The 16,953-nt window shown below is 40.6% G+C and overlaps 1 protein-coding gene across 4 annotated transcripts in view; it reads right to left on the bottom strand.

Annotated features, from left to right (window-relative positions):
• Positions 1 to 1,050: 1,050 nt before the first annotated feature.
• The window catches only part of trafd1 (TRAF-type zinc finger domain containing 1), a 33,158-nt gene continuing 17,255 nt past the window's right edge, over positions 1,051 to 16,953 (bottom strand). For all 4 annotated transcript variants that reach the window (XM_060907380.1, XM_060907382.1, XM_060907381.1 and 1 more), the window contains 6 exons: positions 15,536 to 15,876; positions 9,749 to 9,991; positions 9,523 to 9,658; positions 8,949 to 9,180; positions 6,342 to 6,402; positions 1,051 to 1,529 (listed from right to left, as the gene is read on the bottom strand). In XM_060907380.1, coding sequence (XP_060763363.1) covers positions 1,485 to 1,529; positions 6,342 to 6,402; positions 8,949 to 9,180; positions 9,523 to 9,658; positions 9,749 to 9,991; positions 15,536 to 15,876 — 1,058 coding nt within the window. In that variant the 3' untranslated portion in view covers positions 1,051 to 1,484. The remainder of the gene's footprint in view (positions 1,530 to 6,341; positions 6,403 to 8,948; positions 9,181 to 9,522; positions 9,659 to 9,748; positions 9,992 to 15,535; positions 15,877 to 16,953) is intronic.

Here is a 16,953-nt window from a genome sequence, read left to right as displayed (position 1 = left end):
TTTCGTGAAATTCCTCCAAAAATTGAGACAGTTGATTTCAGAAGGTGAAATCTTCTTACTCCCTTCCCGGGACAGACTGACATCACCAGGACTTCGGGCCTTTCGGCCAGCGGGGGATAAAAAGGGGTTTGAATCATCCCTACTCGTAAAATTATACGAACACCATAACATGGCAAACTAGGATGGAAGCTTTTATTACATCTGTAAGGCATTTTTCAAAAAGAATACGAAAGGTTTACACATGTTGATTGCCTCAGCTTGGATTGATCCTGAAACCAGAAAAAAAAAATTTATATATAATATAATTTTTTTTATATATATAATAATAATAATAATAATGGATAGAATTTAGTTTAATATGAAAATGTATTGTCACACTTATTTCAAGAAGATTTTAAGAAAATAGAAAAAGCTATAACATCCTTCCAGTCCTGATAAACTTTAAAATATTAAAGGAGCTAAAAGTATATTTAAAAAAAAATATTAATTGAAAGAACATACATACAGGGGAAAAAAAAAACAAACAAACATTTTGAACATAGTGCAACAAAAGTAGTTTAAAAGAAGAAACTATGACCCATTTTAGGACAGACACGCAAGTATATAAAGTACACACACCCTTTTGTCCACAGTACACACACATACAGTACTGTGCAAGGCACGTGTGTGTGTGTGTGTGGGTGGGGGGAGCTGTAAAGATGAAAAAAGTAAAGATGACTTCAGAAACAATGAAAGTAAATCTTTCTACTTAAAAGAAATACAAAAAAAAAAAACCTTACAACCAGCAGTGGGGTGGCACGGTTAGCGCTGTCGCCTCACAGCAAGAAGGTCCGGGTTCGAGCCCCGGGGCCGGCGAGGGCCTTTCTGTGTGGAGTTTGCATGTTCTCCCCGTGTCCGCGTGGGTTTCCTCCGGGTGCTCCGGTTTCCCCCACAGTCCAAAGACATGCAGGTTAGGTTAACTGGTGACTCTAAATTGACCGTAGGTGTGAATGTGAGTGTGAATGGTTGTCTGTGTCTATGTGTCAGCCCTGTGATGACCTGGCGACTTGTCCAGGGTGTACCCCGCCTTTCGCCCGTAGTCAGCTGGGATAGGCTCCAGCTTGCCTGCGACCCTGTAGAACAGGATAAAGCGGCTACAGATAATGAGATGAGAAGTGTGTCTTGCGTAATATACTGCTTTCTTTACTGATGCACATTTTTCAGATACAAAATTATCTTTTGGAAAAATAATGTTTGGAAATGTAGTCAGTTTTTGTACTATATAATGAAATCATAAAATAAATATCTAAAACAAAATCTGTACTTTAAAAAAAAAAAAAAAAGTGACCAAGCCTTTTGCACAGTACTGTACACACACACACACACACACACACACAGAGAGAGAGAGAGAGAGACAGACAGAGACACACACACACAAAGTGCGTTGCAACATTAATTAATTTGAGCCATCTCTCTTCCACGGTGATTAGAGAAGCTGACACTTCCTACTCTTCCTCCTTTTCTTTTTCTGTGTTCTGCTTCTTGGGCACCTGGAGGTGGAATCAGCCGTTTTATTCATTATAGTGCATCAACAATGTCAAGAGACAAACAAACGATTTGTTTTTAAGGGGGGGGGGGGGGGGGGGGGGGGATAAATAAAAAAATAAATATAAAATTGACCTATTAAACAACAATAATTCTAAATTAAACACATCACAAGCAGGGTTTCCCCTAGAAAAACTGGAAAGAGCACCAGCGATGTGCAAAGAACATGCTCCCCTGGAAAATTCTGAAATATAAAAAGGTTAAATTTAGTGACTTCTGGTGACATCTAGAGCTGATTTTTACCAGTTCAACATGTTGGGGGGGAAAAGGCTATTATTTTACTGATAAATTTTACTGAATTCCCATCCTAAAAACAGAAAAAACTAAAATCAACTGTGAGCTACTGCTCACTTAGGTATACTCCCACTCTCACTTATCAGAATGCAAGCGATCGAAGGAATAGGACACTTATTATGAATGAATGACTTCAACGAATAATGAACCCTGAAACAAGTAAGTAAAGCGCAGTGTCTCTGCCCAGGGATTTCAAATAGCATCCTGGTAAACTGTCATTCTGAAATTGCATTTTGCTTCTTCTTTTGCTTGGGGATAGATTAGGGACAAAATTAGCTCATGTTTTAAGTCGTTCAAATTCTGTAAAACTGCTTTGCGACAATTTTTATTGTTAAAAGCGCTATACAAATAAACTTGACTTCTTAAAATGGCGTCAAAAATCCACCCTATATGTTGTTTCGGATATACACTACCGTTCAAAAGTTTGGGGTCACCCAGACAATTTTGTGTTTCCCATGAAAAGTCACACTTTTATTTACCACCATAAGTTGTAAAATGAATAGAAAATATAGTCAAGACATTTTTCTGGCCATTTTGAGCATTTAATCGACCCCACAAATGTGACGCTCCAGAAACTCAATCTGCTCAAAGGAAGGTCAGTTTTATAGCTTCTCTAAAGAGCTCAACTGTTTTCAGCTGTGCTAACATGATTGTACAAGGGTTTTCTAATCATCCATTAGCCTTCTGAGGCAATGAGCAAACACATTGTACCATTAGAACACTGGAGTGAGAGTTGCTGGAAATGGGCCTCTATACACCTATGGAGATATTGCACCAAAAACCAGACATTTGCAGCTAGAATAGTCATTTACCACATTAGCAATGTATAGAGTGGATTTCTGATTAGTTTAAAGTGACCTTCATTGAAAAGAACAGTGCTTTTCTTTCAAAAATAAGGACATTTCAAAGTGACCCCAAACTTTTGAACGGTAGTGTATACTCCGTCGGTAAACAGGAAGTCGATGTGTGACAGACCTGAAAACGGTCTACATGGTATAGTACCGCAAGCTGAAGCTTGATACCAAATATCAAGCAGTTGTGATTTGTAGTTGCTGAGAAAAAAAAAAAAATTACAAAAATTTTGTACATTCACGCTGTGTGTTTCGTAAATACATTCAGTCGGTGGGACAGACCTGAAAATGACACACACGATACAGAACCCCAAGCTGAAGTTTGGTACCAAGTGGCTATGATTTGTGGTTGCGGAAAAAAAAGGGTGTTTCGGTGCCCCCTTCCTTTGGAGTGGGGGTATAATACAACCCCAATTCCAAAAAAGTTGAGATGCTGTGTAAAGTGTCAATAAAAACAGAATGCAGTAATTTGCAGATCATGGAAACCCTCTCTTTCATTGAAAATAGTACAAAGACAACATATTAAAATGTTGAAACTGAGAAATTTTATTGTTTTTTTGAAAACTATACGTTCATTTTGAATTTGATGTCAGCAACACTTTTCAAAAAAGTTGGGACAGGGACATGTTTACCACTATGTTGCATCACCTCTACTTTTAACAACACTGTAAACGTTTGGGAACTGAGGAGAGCAATTGCTGCAGTTTTGAAAGAGAAATGTTGTCCCATTCTTGCCTGATGTACAGTTTCAGTTGCTTAGCAGATCGGGGTCTCCTTTTGTCGTATTTTGAGCTTCATAATGCACCAAATGTTTTAAATGGGAGACAGGTCTGGACTGCAGGCAGGCCAGTTTAGCACCCAGACTCTCTTACTACGGAGCCATGCAGTTTTAATTTATGCAGAAAGCAGTTTGGCATTGTCTTGCTGAAAGAAGGAAGGCCTTCCCTGAAAAATATTGTGTAGATGGCAGCATATTGCTCTGAAACGTGTATATATCATTCAGCATTAATGATGCCTTCCCACATGTACAAGCTACCCATGTCATGTGCACTAATGCCCTCTCATACCATCACAGATGCTGGCTTTTGAACTGTGAATTTATAACAAGCCGGATGGTCCCTCCCCTCTTTAACCTGGAGGATGTGGTGTCGATGATTTCTAAAAAGAATTTCTACTTTTGATTCGTCAGACCTTGGGACAATTTTCCACTTTGTCTCAGTCCATCGTAAAAGAGCTCGGGCCCAGAGAAGGTAGCTGTGTTTCTGGATATTGTTTATATCTGGTTTTAACTTGCATTTGTGGATGCAATAATGAACTGTTTTCACAGACGATGGTTTTCTGAAGTGTTCCTGAGCCCATACAGTGATTTCCACTACAGACACGTGTCTGCTTTTAATGCAGTGTCGCCTGACGGCCTGAAGATCACAGGCATCCAATGTCAGTTTTCAGCCTTGTCTCTTGCATACAGAGATTTCTCCAGATTCTTTTAACGACATTATGGACCACAGATGATGTGATCCCCAAATTCTTTGCAATTTTACATTGAGGAACGTTATTCTTAAATTGTTGTGCTGGTTTGCCCACGCAGTCTTTCACAGAGTGGTGAACCCCTCCCCATCTTTACTTCTGAGAGACTCTGCGTCTCTGGGATGCTCTTTTTATACCTAATCATATTACTGACCTGTTACTGATTAACCAAATTGGAATTTTTTTTTTTAACATTACACAACTTTTCAGTCTTTTGTTGCTCCTGTCCCAACTTTTCTGAAATGTGTTGCTGACATCAAATTCAAAATGACCATATATTTTTCAAAAAACAATAAAATTTCTCAGTTTCAACATTGGATATGTTGTTTTTGTACCATTTTCAATGAAATATAGGGTTTCCATGATTTGCAAATTATCATATTCTATTTTTATTTACGGTTTACACAGCGTCCCAACTTTTTTGGAATTGAGGTTGTAATAAAAATACCCCAAAGTCAATCCAATACCCAATTGCATTTCACAAGCAGTGTCCTGTTCCAAAGGAGACAGCAGTTTTTTCACGTCAAACAAAGTCAATGGTGATGCAACATGGCATGAGTTGTTCAAAATACTGATCATTAAATTCTGGCAATCGTGCAGATGACTAAATCCTCTCACTATCAGACTTGAGCTGGTCAGCAGCATATAGCAAACTGACCGTCGCTGCCTCACAACTACCGGTATGGTCTGCCACTGTTGCAGAGTTGTTTTCCGCAGTTTTCTTTGTGAAAAACTCTGTAATTAAGCTGCAACCCTTCAGTGTTCTGCTCTCACTTGAAGGCTCCGCCATTTTTGCATAAAAGTTACCTATGAATATTAACTGCACATCGCTCATCCAATCAACATGGGATACAGCACAATCAGCGCGGGATGCCCTTCTCTGACATCAACTGTGAACTTAGGTCAAGTTCAGGACCATAGACTCACATGGATTGTTTTGATTACCTGCTCAAAGGCTACGAAACACATGCATGTTGATTCTAGCTTTATACTGCAGGCCTAAATTCTAAGCATCACGGTGATCGTTTAACGGGTAGCAGCATGTCACTAAGCGTATCGGTCAATAAATTAAAAAGTGCATATCCTGGACCTATTTCTTTTTTAATATGAAAGTATGTCCCTTTACACACTCATCCAGAAGGGTAATTTTGCACAAGGCCATCTGTCTACAGCAGAAAAAAAAACAAAAACAAAAAACGTCTGGAAAAATCCCAAGGGAGTCTGGAGCCAGATTCGTGACGTTACCTGCGGAAGCGCCAGCAGGCTGCGCGAGCTTTGCACGGTTTCAGTGCGCAGCATGTGTACACCAAGTTTAGCAGCTAGCGATTTTGCATTGAAATATGGAATTGTCACCTGAGCGTAATGTTACTTCACCTTTGGATGAAGAATATAATGAGATGTCAGAATCATTTCTTACTCTGGCAACAGTCAACTTGTGAATCGCCGATTTTCTTGGTCTTTTTCTCGGCTCTGCTTGGTCCTCGGCTTCCGGGTGCCTCGCCCGAAGTGCTCCCATTTCTCTCTCATTGTCCGGTCTTTTGGGAAACGATGAGTACTAATCCCATCAAGACTGGTGTTGCTACACCCTCCTACGATACATCTGTTAACCATTTTAATAATTACGCGATAACGTTGAAGAAATTTGCAGAAAACCATCAGGTCGTTTTCTCATAAACAAACCAGCGCTGACGTAGGATTCAGAAGGAGGCGTCCCGCACGCGACGTCATGAAAATCAATGTTTCCCGGGAAATCCAAATGCCAAGTTTGTTCAGAGGCGGACCAATTCGCCTCAAATGGCTCGATTTCAACTGAATTTTTCTGGTATTGTGCAAGGTAAAAAAAAAATTGCACAAAATGCAAATTGTGACAGATATTTGACCAAAGTTTAATATAAAATAGAAGAATTACATTGATCTTGCTCCTGAATTTACCCGTGATATGCACTTTAAGTGTAGCGGGGCCGATATGCTACGATGCTTTAGGGGAAAATGCTGACAAGCATTTCAATATAAACATATTTAATGTGTTTCAGATTTGACTTTTCCTTTAACATTTATTTATTGTGGGATACTTTAAAACAGTACCTTTGACATTGCGGTGTTCTTTTGGCAGCGTCGATCCTCTGCTCTGTCTCTGGATTGAGGCCTGTCATGGGGAATACGAGAGATGAGATCCATGATCTCTGAAAAACTTTTTTTGAAGACCATACATCTTTTAGCTGGAATGGATGTGCTCGATGTGTCGTTTCCACATTTATACCTTTGTCATTCTATAAATATGCAAAAACATCAGCACTACATGCTCCTACTTCTCTCCCCTCAGTGTCACATGGCCTTCTTTTGCATAAAGTGACAATTCCCATACTTTATAGAATAGAATGCCTTTATTGTCACTATACACATGTACAATGAGATTAAAGCATCTCCAATAACAGTGCAAACAGCGTGGAGAGAGAGAGGAAGGGGGGGAGAAAAAAAAAAAAAGTGTGTGTAAGGGGTGTAAGGTGCACAGTCTGAGGTGTATGTGTTGTGTTACACATTATGGAGTGAGGTATTGCACATATAAAGTATTGCACAGAGACAGTCACATTATAAGATAAAATGTAAGGTATTGTAAGGTGGTAAGGTGCAAGGTAAGGTAAGGTGCACAGACTTGGTGTACGTGTTGTGTGTAAGGTGCACAGTCCTGAGGTGAATGTGTTGCATTTCACATTATGGAGTGTGGTATAGAGATCTTGCAGTCACGTGACCGGAAAGTACACAGCCGCCATCTTGTCGGTAATAAACACCGCTGAATACTGCTGCACTCGTGTACAGAATGGATCAATTTCAACCGACGGACTACACGGCTCATTTTTCTAATGAACAGATAACTAGATATATGTCTAAAATAAACGATCTACAGATTTGTGACCCTTATGGCTTACCAGACGGAGTTTTCACGACCGGATTTTGAACTGCCAGCGGAATACCCGGACGTGTATAATTACCTCATTAACTTTCCCTCGCTGTTCAGTGGTGAAGCACTGCGTGCTTATAAATCTCTGGACAGTTATCTTTACAGAAATTCAGGATTTGTCAGCGACTCAGATGTGGCATCTTGTAAACAAGAATCCTCATTGGACGGGTAAGTCACTTAAGTATTGAGTATAGCACTGACCAGCCGATTATAGAATAGAATAAGGTAATTCCAGCTGTAATTCCAAATTGTCCGTTTTGTTTACCATGGGTCTGGCGTTGGAGAGGTAGAGGCTTAGCAGTGGAGATTTGAGTGGCTGTTTTCTGAGCTTAGTCAACAGGCCGGCTCTGCAGCCTCACTTTTGCTTCCTCTCCCGACGCCGCCTCCTTCGCTTTGCTTCCGATAACAATCCACGGAGACCCCGCTGGTCTTGCTATCTCGTCCGGAATGTTGTGCATGCGATGGAAATCGCTACAAACCATCATTTTCTGCTGGAAACCAATGTCCAGTAAGTCCATACAGTTGTAGTGGATATTGAAGTCCGGTACAGACGAACAACACGCAAAAATACACACAAAAAACATAAACGTGCACAGGTAGGGAGAGCTTGTAGCTGCAGCCGTTGTAGTAGAATTGTATATAGTAGGGTTTTCCAGAAGAAAAGGTAGAAGTAGAAGCAGAAGTAGAAGGCGGAAATATGGCGTTTGACCGACAAGATGGCGTCTGTCACAATCTGGATCGGCTGTGACGTCACATGCAAGTGCTCCATTGCACATTATAAAAGTATTGCATAGAGAGTCATCTTATAAAGTACTGCACATTATAAATTAGTAAAATAGTAAAATAAATAGACTATAAAGTCAGAACATATCCGAGTTCCTGCAACTTTCTAAAACCTGGGCTGATTTGAAGGGCCCGTTTACACGAGGACGCTGTCGGGTAAAAACGACTAAATATTTTATCGGAAGTGCCTTTCGTCTACACGGGGACGGCGTTTCCGAGGCTGAAAAACGGAAAAAAATTGAAAACGCCTTCCAGAGTGGATAAGTTAAAAACAGCCCCCGTTGCATATCCGTCTAAACTACCCAATATGCGAAACTCTGCTCGGATCTGCTCACGTCAGGTACGCGTTTACGTCATACATGTGTCATATACTGTACATGCCAGCCCGGGAAGTAAGAAAGTAAGTAAAAAAGTAAGAGCATGTCTGATTACGTCGATCCAACGGACCTTCAAGCTGCTCTGGCAGCTTTAATAAACGTCCAGGAGTCCTTCGAGCATCTATACCGAATCTGCACATATACCGTTAATGAACAGAGGCGGGTATAGTATGCTCTTACTTTTTTATTTACTTTCTTACTTACCATAGCCAGAGTAGTCAAAGTTTTCGTGGCGCAGATGTGCAGATCAGACAAGACGGAAGACGTTGCGCATGCGTGCAGACATAGCGGAGGTCTTTCACAGCACCACCTAGCCGCCTGGCATGCACATCCAATTGAATTCCACACATTTATGCGTCACCGTATAGACGCAGATTTCCTCCTTGAAAACGGTCGTGTAGACGCGCAAAAAAGTGAGAACGAAAACGGACTTTTGCGTTTTTGTTTCAGACCGTCCCCGTGTAAAGTGGGCCGAAGGCCCTACATTTGTCCTCATCTCAATCATCGACCAACACGCTTCGCGATCCTCATCTTCATAGGTAACAACTAAAACCAACCCAGCTGTGTACGTACCCAGAAGACCCTGCAGTGCTGGAAGTGTAGCCTCCACTGACAGGATCTAAGTGAGACAAGCAGCTCTCTGTGCCTTTCCCCCACTGACTCCTGCTCTTTCCTTGCAGCTCTGCATTGGTATTCTTCCCGGAGTTGGAAAGACTTAAGGCAGACGGCTTCCGCAGGTCCACAGGAGACCTGCAACTCTGCCAACCATGAAGAGGTGGCATGAGGAACTCCTCAGTAGGATCTTCTGTATGATAAAAATAGATAAAATAGGTGCAAACTAGTCACTCTAAGTCAGAGACGGATTTACCATCTTCTACGTATGCAATTTTTTCCCAGATCCCATTATATAGTTCCTTTAATTAATTATTTGATTCACGAGTGATTCTCCCCCCCACCCAGATGCAGGTCAACAGCTGCTCAGTTTATACAGTATACAACAAATTTTTATTTATACATCACACACACAATATTTAGAGCTTGGTAAAAGTTCCCATCATTCCTTTTTATATCAAAAAGAGATTTTTGTTCTCTCTGCAAACCCCAACATGCTCATCCTATTGACGAACACAAAACGTGACAGCCTCACCCTGGTGTTTCACTCTCCTTTGTCTTTCTGGAGAACTCCTCCCACATCTCTCATTGGTCGAGTGGATGGGTTTCCAAGGAGATGACGACGCTCCATCTGTTTGATAAGCCGTGGCAGGACGGAGGTCACACTGATCCTAAACGTATAATGTACATACATCATGAACACGCATGCCATACATACATTTTCTAGATTAGATTAAGCACAGTGCACATTGTGGAAATACCTGATGGTGAAATATGACATTTTCCTCCAGAGTAACACCACAGAACTCGCAGGGAATAAGCACGTCACCCTCTACTGGGCTTGAGGGAGGGCTGTAGGAAAGAGGCGAGACTGAGTGGGGGAGGTTGGGAGGGCTCGGGGTGCGGGGAGTGATGATGTCATCGTCAGTAAAAGTCTCTTCATGGTCCAGAGACAAAGGCTGCTTGCTAAATGAGGCAATGGCAGAGGCAGGGCTGCAACCCGTCTGGGGAACAATAACAAACAAGCAACTGAAGTCACGGAATGCATTACGCAGGATATAAAACGGACCAAGAATACACACTGGATTGTTGAACAAGCCAAGCAACTCAAAATGCTACTTTTTAATTACAGCCCTAAATGTTCTGAACGGTAGTTTTAATTGCTAATATACAGTGCGCTTATGTCCGTCAACCTGTGTTGATTTGCACAGGTCAACAATCACCTGTCTCTTGTGTCCCCCCTGCCATGGTAATGTCTGACAAAGGGATTTATTTATAAAGTGTGTGTGTGTGTGCGCGCGCACGCACGCGCGCAACCTTTAATTATACCCCAGAGAAACAGGACATGGTTACGAGCAACAAGAGAGTTCCTGCGGAGTGACCACAAATGAACAACACTCTTAAAAAGATTTCAGTAATTTTGGAAATACTATTATTAAAAAAAAAAAATAGTAGTTTGAATGAGAAGGATATTTATTAGAATACATAGTTTCTCCTTCGCTTGAGTGGAAAATTTGAGTTATTGTGCGTTATGTTTATTTAAATACCTTTATTTAAAAAAAAACAAAAAAAACAAAACACCCACAAGCACCAATAATTCTGGAGGGCAGTGCATTAAAATTCTTTATGAGTAACAAAATATTCTGTACACTGACTTTAGGTCAAATTTGTGATCAAAGTGATTCAAATTAAATATATATATTAAACTAATAAGCATTTTCTGTACATCCAGGAGTATGAATCCCAACATCCTACAGGATGATTTAAAGGAACAGTCCACCGTACTTCCATAATGAAATATGCTCTTATCTGAATTGAGACGAGCTGCTCCGTACCGCTCCGAGCTTTGCACGACCTCCCAGTCAGTCAGACGCAGTCAGACGCGCTGTCACCGCTGTTAGCAATGTAGCTAGGCTCAGCATGGCCAATGGTATTTTTGGGGGCTGTAGTTAGATGCGACCAAACTCTTCCACGTTTTTCCTGTTTACATAGGTTTATATGACCAGTGATATGAAACAAGTTCAGTTACACAAATTGAAACGTAGCGATTTTCTATGCTATGGAAAGTCCGCACTATAATGACAGGCGTACTAACACTAGGGATGTCCCGATCCGATCACGTGATCGGAAATCGGGCCCGATCACATGGTTTCAGACTCGATCGGAATCGGGCATTGCCTCCCGATCAGGGATCGGATATATATCTATATAATATATTCTCATTTTTAACACATCAATAGCTATGCATTGGCACAGAGTGAGACCAGACCTCTTGTCTCAACACAGCAACACCAACGCGTGCGGCATGACATCACTTTGTACCGGAGACGCTATTGGTTATTGGCTGCCTGTTGCCGGCAAAGTTGAACACGGAAGCAGTTCGAAGCGGAAAGCAAAGCATGAGATCTTTTTTTTTTTGTTGTTGTTGGATGACAAAAGAAACGGGCTGAAAGGGTAGAAATGCTTGTTTTCATCAAGAAAAACGTTCATTTCCTTAATTGAAATTACTGTACACCACTGTGAGATGTGTTCTTAAAAGCAAATTACCGGCACTGTGGCACTTTATTTTTTTTATTTGTTTACATTCCTGCCAGGTATTTTAAGGTTATTTTTTTTAATTTGTTATTTATTGTTGAAACTGCCTCACGTAAGTGCTCTGTTTGCTAACAGAGTTGTTGGATGTTAAAATAAGGTGTTAAATAAAAAATGAGGAACATCCTGGATCCGTTTCTTTCCTTGTCTTTATTTTTTATGGCTTATAAGAAGTATCGGATCGGGACTCGGTATCGGCAGATACTCAAAATCAAATGATCGGTATCGGATCGGAGGGCAAAAAAACCTGATCGGGACATCCCTAACTAACACCTTCTGCACGCTTCGGCAGTGCATTGATATCTGAGCTCCGTATCAATGCGCTGCCGAAGGTGTTAGTACGCCTGTCATTATAGTGCGGACTTTCCATAGCATAGAAAATCGCCACGTTTCAATTTGTGTAACTGAACTTGTTTCATATCACTGGTCATATAAACCTATGTAAACAGGAAAAACGCGGAAGAATTTGGTCGCATCTAACTACAGCCCCAAAAAATACCATTGGCCATGCTGAGCCTAGCTACATTGCTAACAGGAGTGACAGCGCCATCGGCGTCGCCAGGGGTATTTTACTGGGGCACGTGCCCCAGTATAGATCTGTAGTGCCCCAGTAAAAAAAATCCAGTGACGAAACGCTCTGAATTTTAAACTTGGGAATAGCTGCAATTTAATTAATTCATAACGTGGGGTAGGCTAACCGATGCGCGAAGAAGACCATCTACAATGCTTTTACATTGGTAGTTTTGGCTGGCCTCGCGCACACTAAGCAATGTGAAAAAAGTGTGCGCGTGACATGAGTAACATCTTGGTTGCTATGGGGACCGCAGACTCCAGCAGCCCTCAGATGCAATGAAATTCAGAGCAGGGGAAACCATCTCTCCGTGTTTTTCAACTGTTTACAGGTTAGTAGACAGTAATTCCACTGTCATTTTTGTAACGCTGTAGAATTAATATGTGTTGGGACATTGTTTTCGTGTTGTCTTGATTGTCTTGAACACACACACACACACACACACACACACACACACACACACACACACACACAGTGGTGCTTTTAGAGGCTTTTGGATTGTGTTTAGAGATGTTCAATGCTGAAAATGCGTGTGCTTACAAAGATATGTTTGGTGATTTAAAAGGTATCAAGTGTGAATACTGTTGGCCATTAAGTACTCTTGGTTGAGTTTAAAAACTCGGCGGTGTTGTATTGTATGTTAATATGTTCTTTTACAATATTACCAACAGTATAAGTATTACATTGCTATTATCACAAATGTTGCAAATATTCATACTGTTATTATTAAATGATTGACCTGGATTCAGTGTCCTCGTAATCATTTTGAGTTTTACAGCTCTAGTGACTAGTTTTAAGCAGGCCGTTTCTAAATATAAATATCAATATATAAATATATATTACATAAAATATAATATATATTACATAAAATGTAATATATATTATATAAAAAATATAAATATAAATATAGTGCAAAATTTTTAGCTCGCGCGCTTTGCGCGCTCGCATACATTTCCTGTGCCCCTTTTGTGCCCCAGTATGGTCTTGGGTCTAGTGACGCCCCTGGACAGCGCGTCTGACTGCGTCTGACTGACTGGGAGGTCGTGCAAAGCTCGGAGAGGTACGGAGCAGCTCGTCTCAATTCAGATAAGAGCATATTTCATTATGGAAGTACGGTGGACTGTTCCTTTAACAAGAGTTCTCCGAGAGCACAATATCCCCCGCTGGCAACTGTGCCATAACTCTGGTAAAATGCGACTGAATTGAACGAAATTACAATATGCGTATTATGGACATATAACAAAGAATCCTGTCAAGTTTCGTAAAATTCCTCCAAAAATTGTGAGAGGAGTTAATTTCAGAAGGTGAGCACCCTTCCCGGGACGGACGGACAGACAGACAATCGCCATGACATTATCCCTTTTGGGCCTTTTGGCCAGCGGGGGATAATAAAAATTGTGAGGGAAGTTGATTTCAGAAAGCAAGCACACCTTGATGAAATTGCCAAAGTACAAGTTGGTTAATAATTAAGGGCATAACTCTGGTAAAATTTGCCCAAATTAAACAATTTCAGTATGTGTATAACTGTCATATAACAAAGCTTTTTGCCAAGTTTGGTGAAATTCCTCCATAAATTGTAGGAGTTGATTTCAGAAGAACCTACACCCTCATGAAATTGTCAAAGTACAAGTTATTTAATCAAGGGTCAAAACTCCGGGAAAATTTTTCACAACCGAAATTAAATCCGCAATCTGCATATTACCGTCATATAACAAGGCCTTCTGCCAAGCTTCGAGAAATTCGTCCACAAATTGTGAGAGGAGTTGATTTCAGAAGGAAAAAAAAAAAAAACACACTCATGCAACTGTCAAAGTATAATTTTGTTAATCAAGGGCTGTAACTCTGGTAAAATCTCATCTCATTATCTCTAGCCACTTTATCCTGTTCTACAGGGTCGCAGGCAAGCTGGAGCCTATCCCAGCTGACTACGGGCGAAAGGCGGGGTACACCCTGGACAAGTCGCCAGGTCATCACAGGGCTGACACATAGACACAGACAACCATTCACACTCACATTCACACCTACGCTCAATTTAGAGTCACCAGTTAACCTAACCTGCATGTCTTTGGACTGTGGGGGAAACCGGAGCACCCGGAGGAAACCCACGCGGACACGGGGAGAACATGCAAACTCCACACAGAAAGGCCCTCGCCGGCCATGGGGCTCGAACCCGGACCTTCTTGCTGTGAGGCGACAGCGCTAACCACTACACCACCGTGCCGCCCCTCTGGTAAAATGTGACCCAATTTAACGAAATTACAATATGCGCATTACCGACAAATAAAGAATCCTGCCAAGTTTTGTGAAATTCCTCCAAAAATTGTGAGGGTTGCTGATTTCAGAAGGTGAGCACCCTTCCCGGGACAGACAGACGGATGGAAATTGCCATGACATAATCCGTCTTTGGGCCTTTCAGGCAGCGGGGGGTAAAAAATGAACGCCATTTTTGATACATTAGAAATCGTTTGTTGCATCTGATATTTAAGACCATCGACAGACGCAAATATCATGTTTAATCACCATTTATTCTGCTATTGCTTGGACTCCAGCACAACATTTTCTCTTCCTCTGACTTCCCAACCTTAAAGTGCATATCACGGGTAAATTCAGGAGCAAGATCAATGTAATCCTCCTTTTTTATATTAAACTTTGGTCAAATATCGGTCACATTTTGTATTTTGTGCAATTTTATTTTCACCTTGCGCAATACCAGAAAAATTCAGTTGAAATCAAGCCATTTGAGGTGAATTGGTCCGCCTCTGAAAAAACTTGCCATTTGGATTTCCCGGCAAACACTGATTTTCGTGACGTTGCGTGCGGGACGCCTCCTTCTGAATCCTACGTCAGCGCTGGTTTGTTTATGAGAAAACGACCTGGTGGTTTTCTGCAAATTTCTTCAACGTTATCGTGTAATTATTAAAATGGTTAACAGATGTATCGTAGGAGGGTGTAGCAACACCAATCATGATGGGATTAGTACTCATCGTTTCCCAAAAGACCGGACAATGAGAGAGAAATGGGAGCGCTTGGTCTCCACAGGCTGTGCACTGAAACCGTGCAAAGCTCTCGCAGCCTGTTGGCGCTTCCGCAGATAACGTCACGAATCTGGCTCCAGACTCCCTTGGGATTTTTCCAGACGTGTTTTATTTTTTTCTGCTGTAGACAGATGGGCTTGTGCAAAATTACCCTTTTGGATGAGTGTGTAAAGGGACATACTTTCATATAAAAAAAAAAAAAAAAAAACGAAATTGGTCCAGAATATGCACTTTAAGGGTGTGTCTTTTAGCATGATGGGCACTTGTGCACACTTCCTTTTTTTTTTTTTATACTAATTTACCTGGTAAATAAATCTGGCACAGTCTATCGTTAAAGGCTCGACTCTGACCTGGTGTAAAATGAGGTCCTCTTCTGGAAAGAGCTCTTCGCAGAACTCACAGGGGAGCATGATCTCGGAGGACGTGTTAGTGCTTGCTGGAGTGTTGTTATTATTGGTAGAAGAGATATGGGAGCTAAAGGTGCTTGAGGCAGGGTCTCTGCCTAAACGCTGATCCCAGACGTCGGTCCACAAACCCTGCTGAACATCTGGTTCCTCTGTATCTCTGTCATCACTCTGCAGACTTAGAGCCAGCAGGTAGTCCAGGCCAGAGGAATCCGAGTCTGGCAGCTGGCTCAGAGGCCACAGCAGGCTGTTATTGTTGTTCTCCAGCTCGGCTTCCTGACCTAGCACTGAGGAAACAATTAATCAATCACAAATATAGGAACCTATTGTGCAATGAGTGGTAAAAATATTACATCAGGATACGTAAAAGACATTTCTATGATATACAATACATAGGTTTGCTATAGGGTTAAAAATTGTTTAATTATACTTTTATTTCACGTCTAAGAAACTGTAATACTGGCAACATCTCAGAAAATGTTAGTGGCTTTTAATGTGACCATGTGATTTATTTTTAATAACAAGCTGTAACATAAACCATAAGTTAATATGAACGCACTCCTACCACATTGTTTCTATAGTAACAGCTCATACACAGGGGCTTGTACAGCAGATGCTCCACATAACCAACTAATATATATATATATATATATATATATATATATATATATATATATATATATGAGTGATTCCACGCTTATGGGTACTGAAATGGGGACATGAACTTATTTTTAAAAATTCACCTAAAACCATTTTTACCATCAGGTCACAAAACATGTAATCTTTAATGAATGATATGTTAAAAGATAACTTTAATTTTCTGAGATGTAATAAAAACATATTTATATGCCAAAGTCAAGCCTATGAGTTCCAAAATGATGTCGGTTACATTACTTCTGTTACGATTGTCCATCTCGCGTCTGTTACAAATTAATTACAATCTAGCTATATACCATGTTAATCTTATTGAAAGAATGTGTATGTTTATTCTACTACACATGTTTATTAATTATATTTGCTAAAACATCACCTTCCTATGTTTCAAAAAGTAATTCTACATTGTTAAAATTGAGAATATATATGTCCACAACACTTCTGTTACGTTCTGACTTTGGCATATAAATATGTTTTTATTACATCTCAGAAAATTAAAGTTATCTTTTAACATATCATTCATTAAAGATTACATGTTTTGTGACCTGATGGTAAAAAAAGAAACGGTTTTAGGTGAATTTTTAAAAATAAGTTCATGTCCCCATTTCAGTACCCATAAGTGTGGAATCACTCATATATAAAGGAAAAAAAAAAAGTGTCATTATTTAACAAAGAAAAGTGCAGAAGTTTTCCACCACAGGAAAGTTTTT

This window comes from Neoarius graeffei, chromosome 24, assembly GCF_027579695.1.
Source record: "Neoarius graeffei isolate fNeoGra1 chromosome 24, fNeoGra1.pri, whole genome shotgun sequence".
NCBI lineage: Eukaryota > Metazoa > Chordata > Actinopteri > Siluriformes > Ariidae > Neoarius > Neoarius graeffei.
The sequence above is the reverse complement of the archived record's forward strand: the minus strand, read 5'-3'. Positions and strand labels throughout refer to the sequence as shown.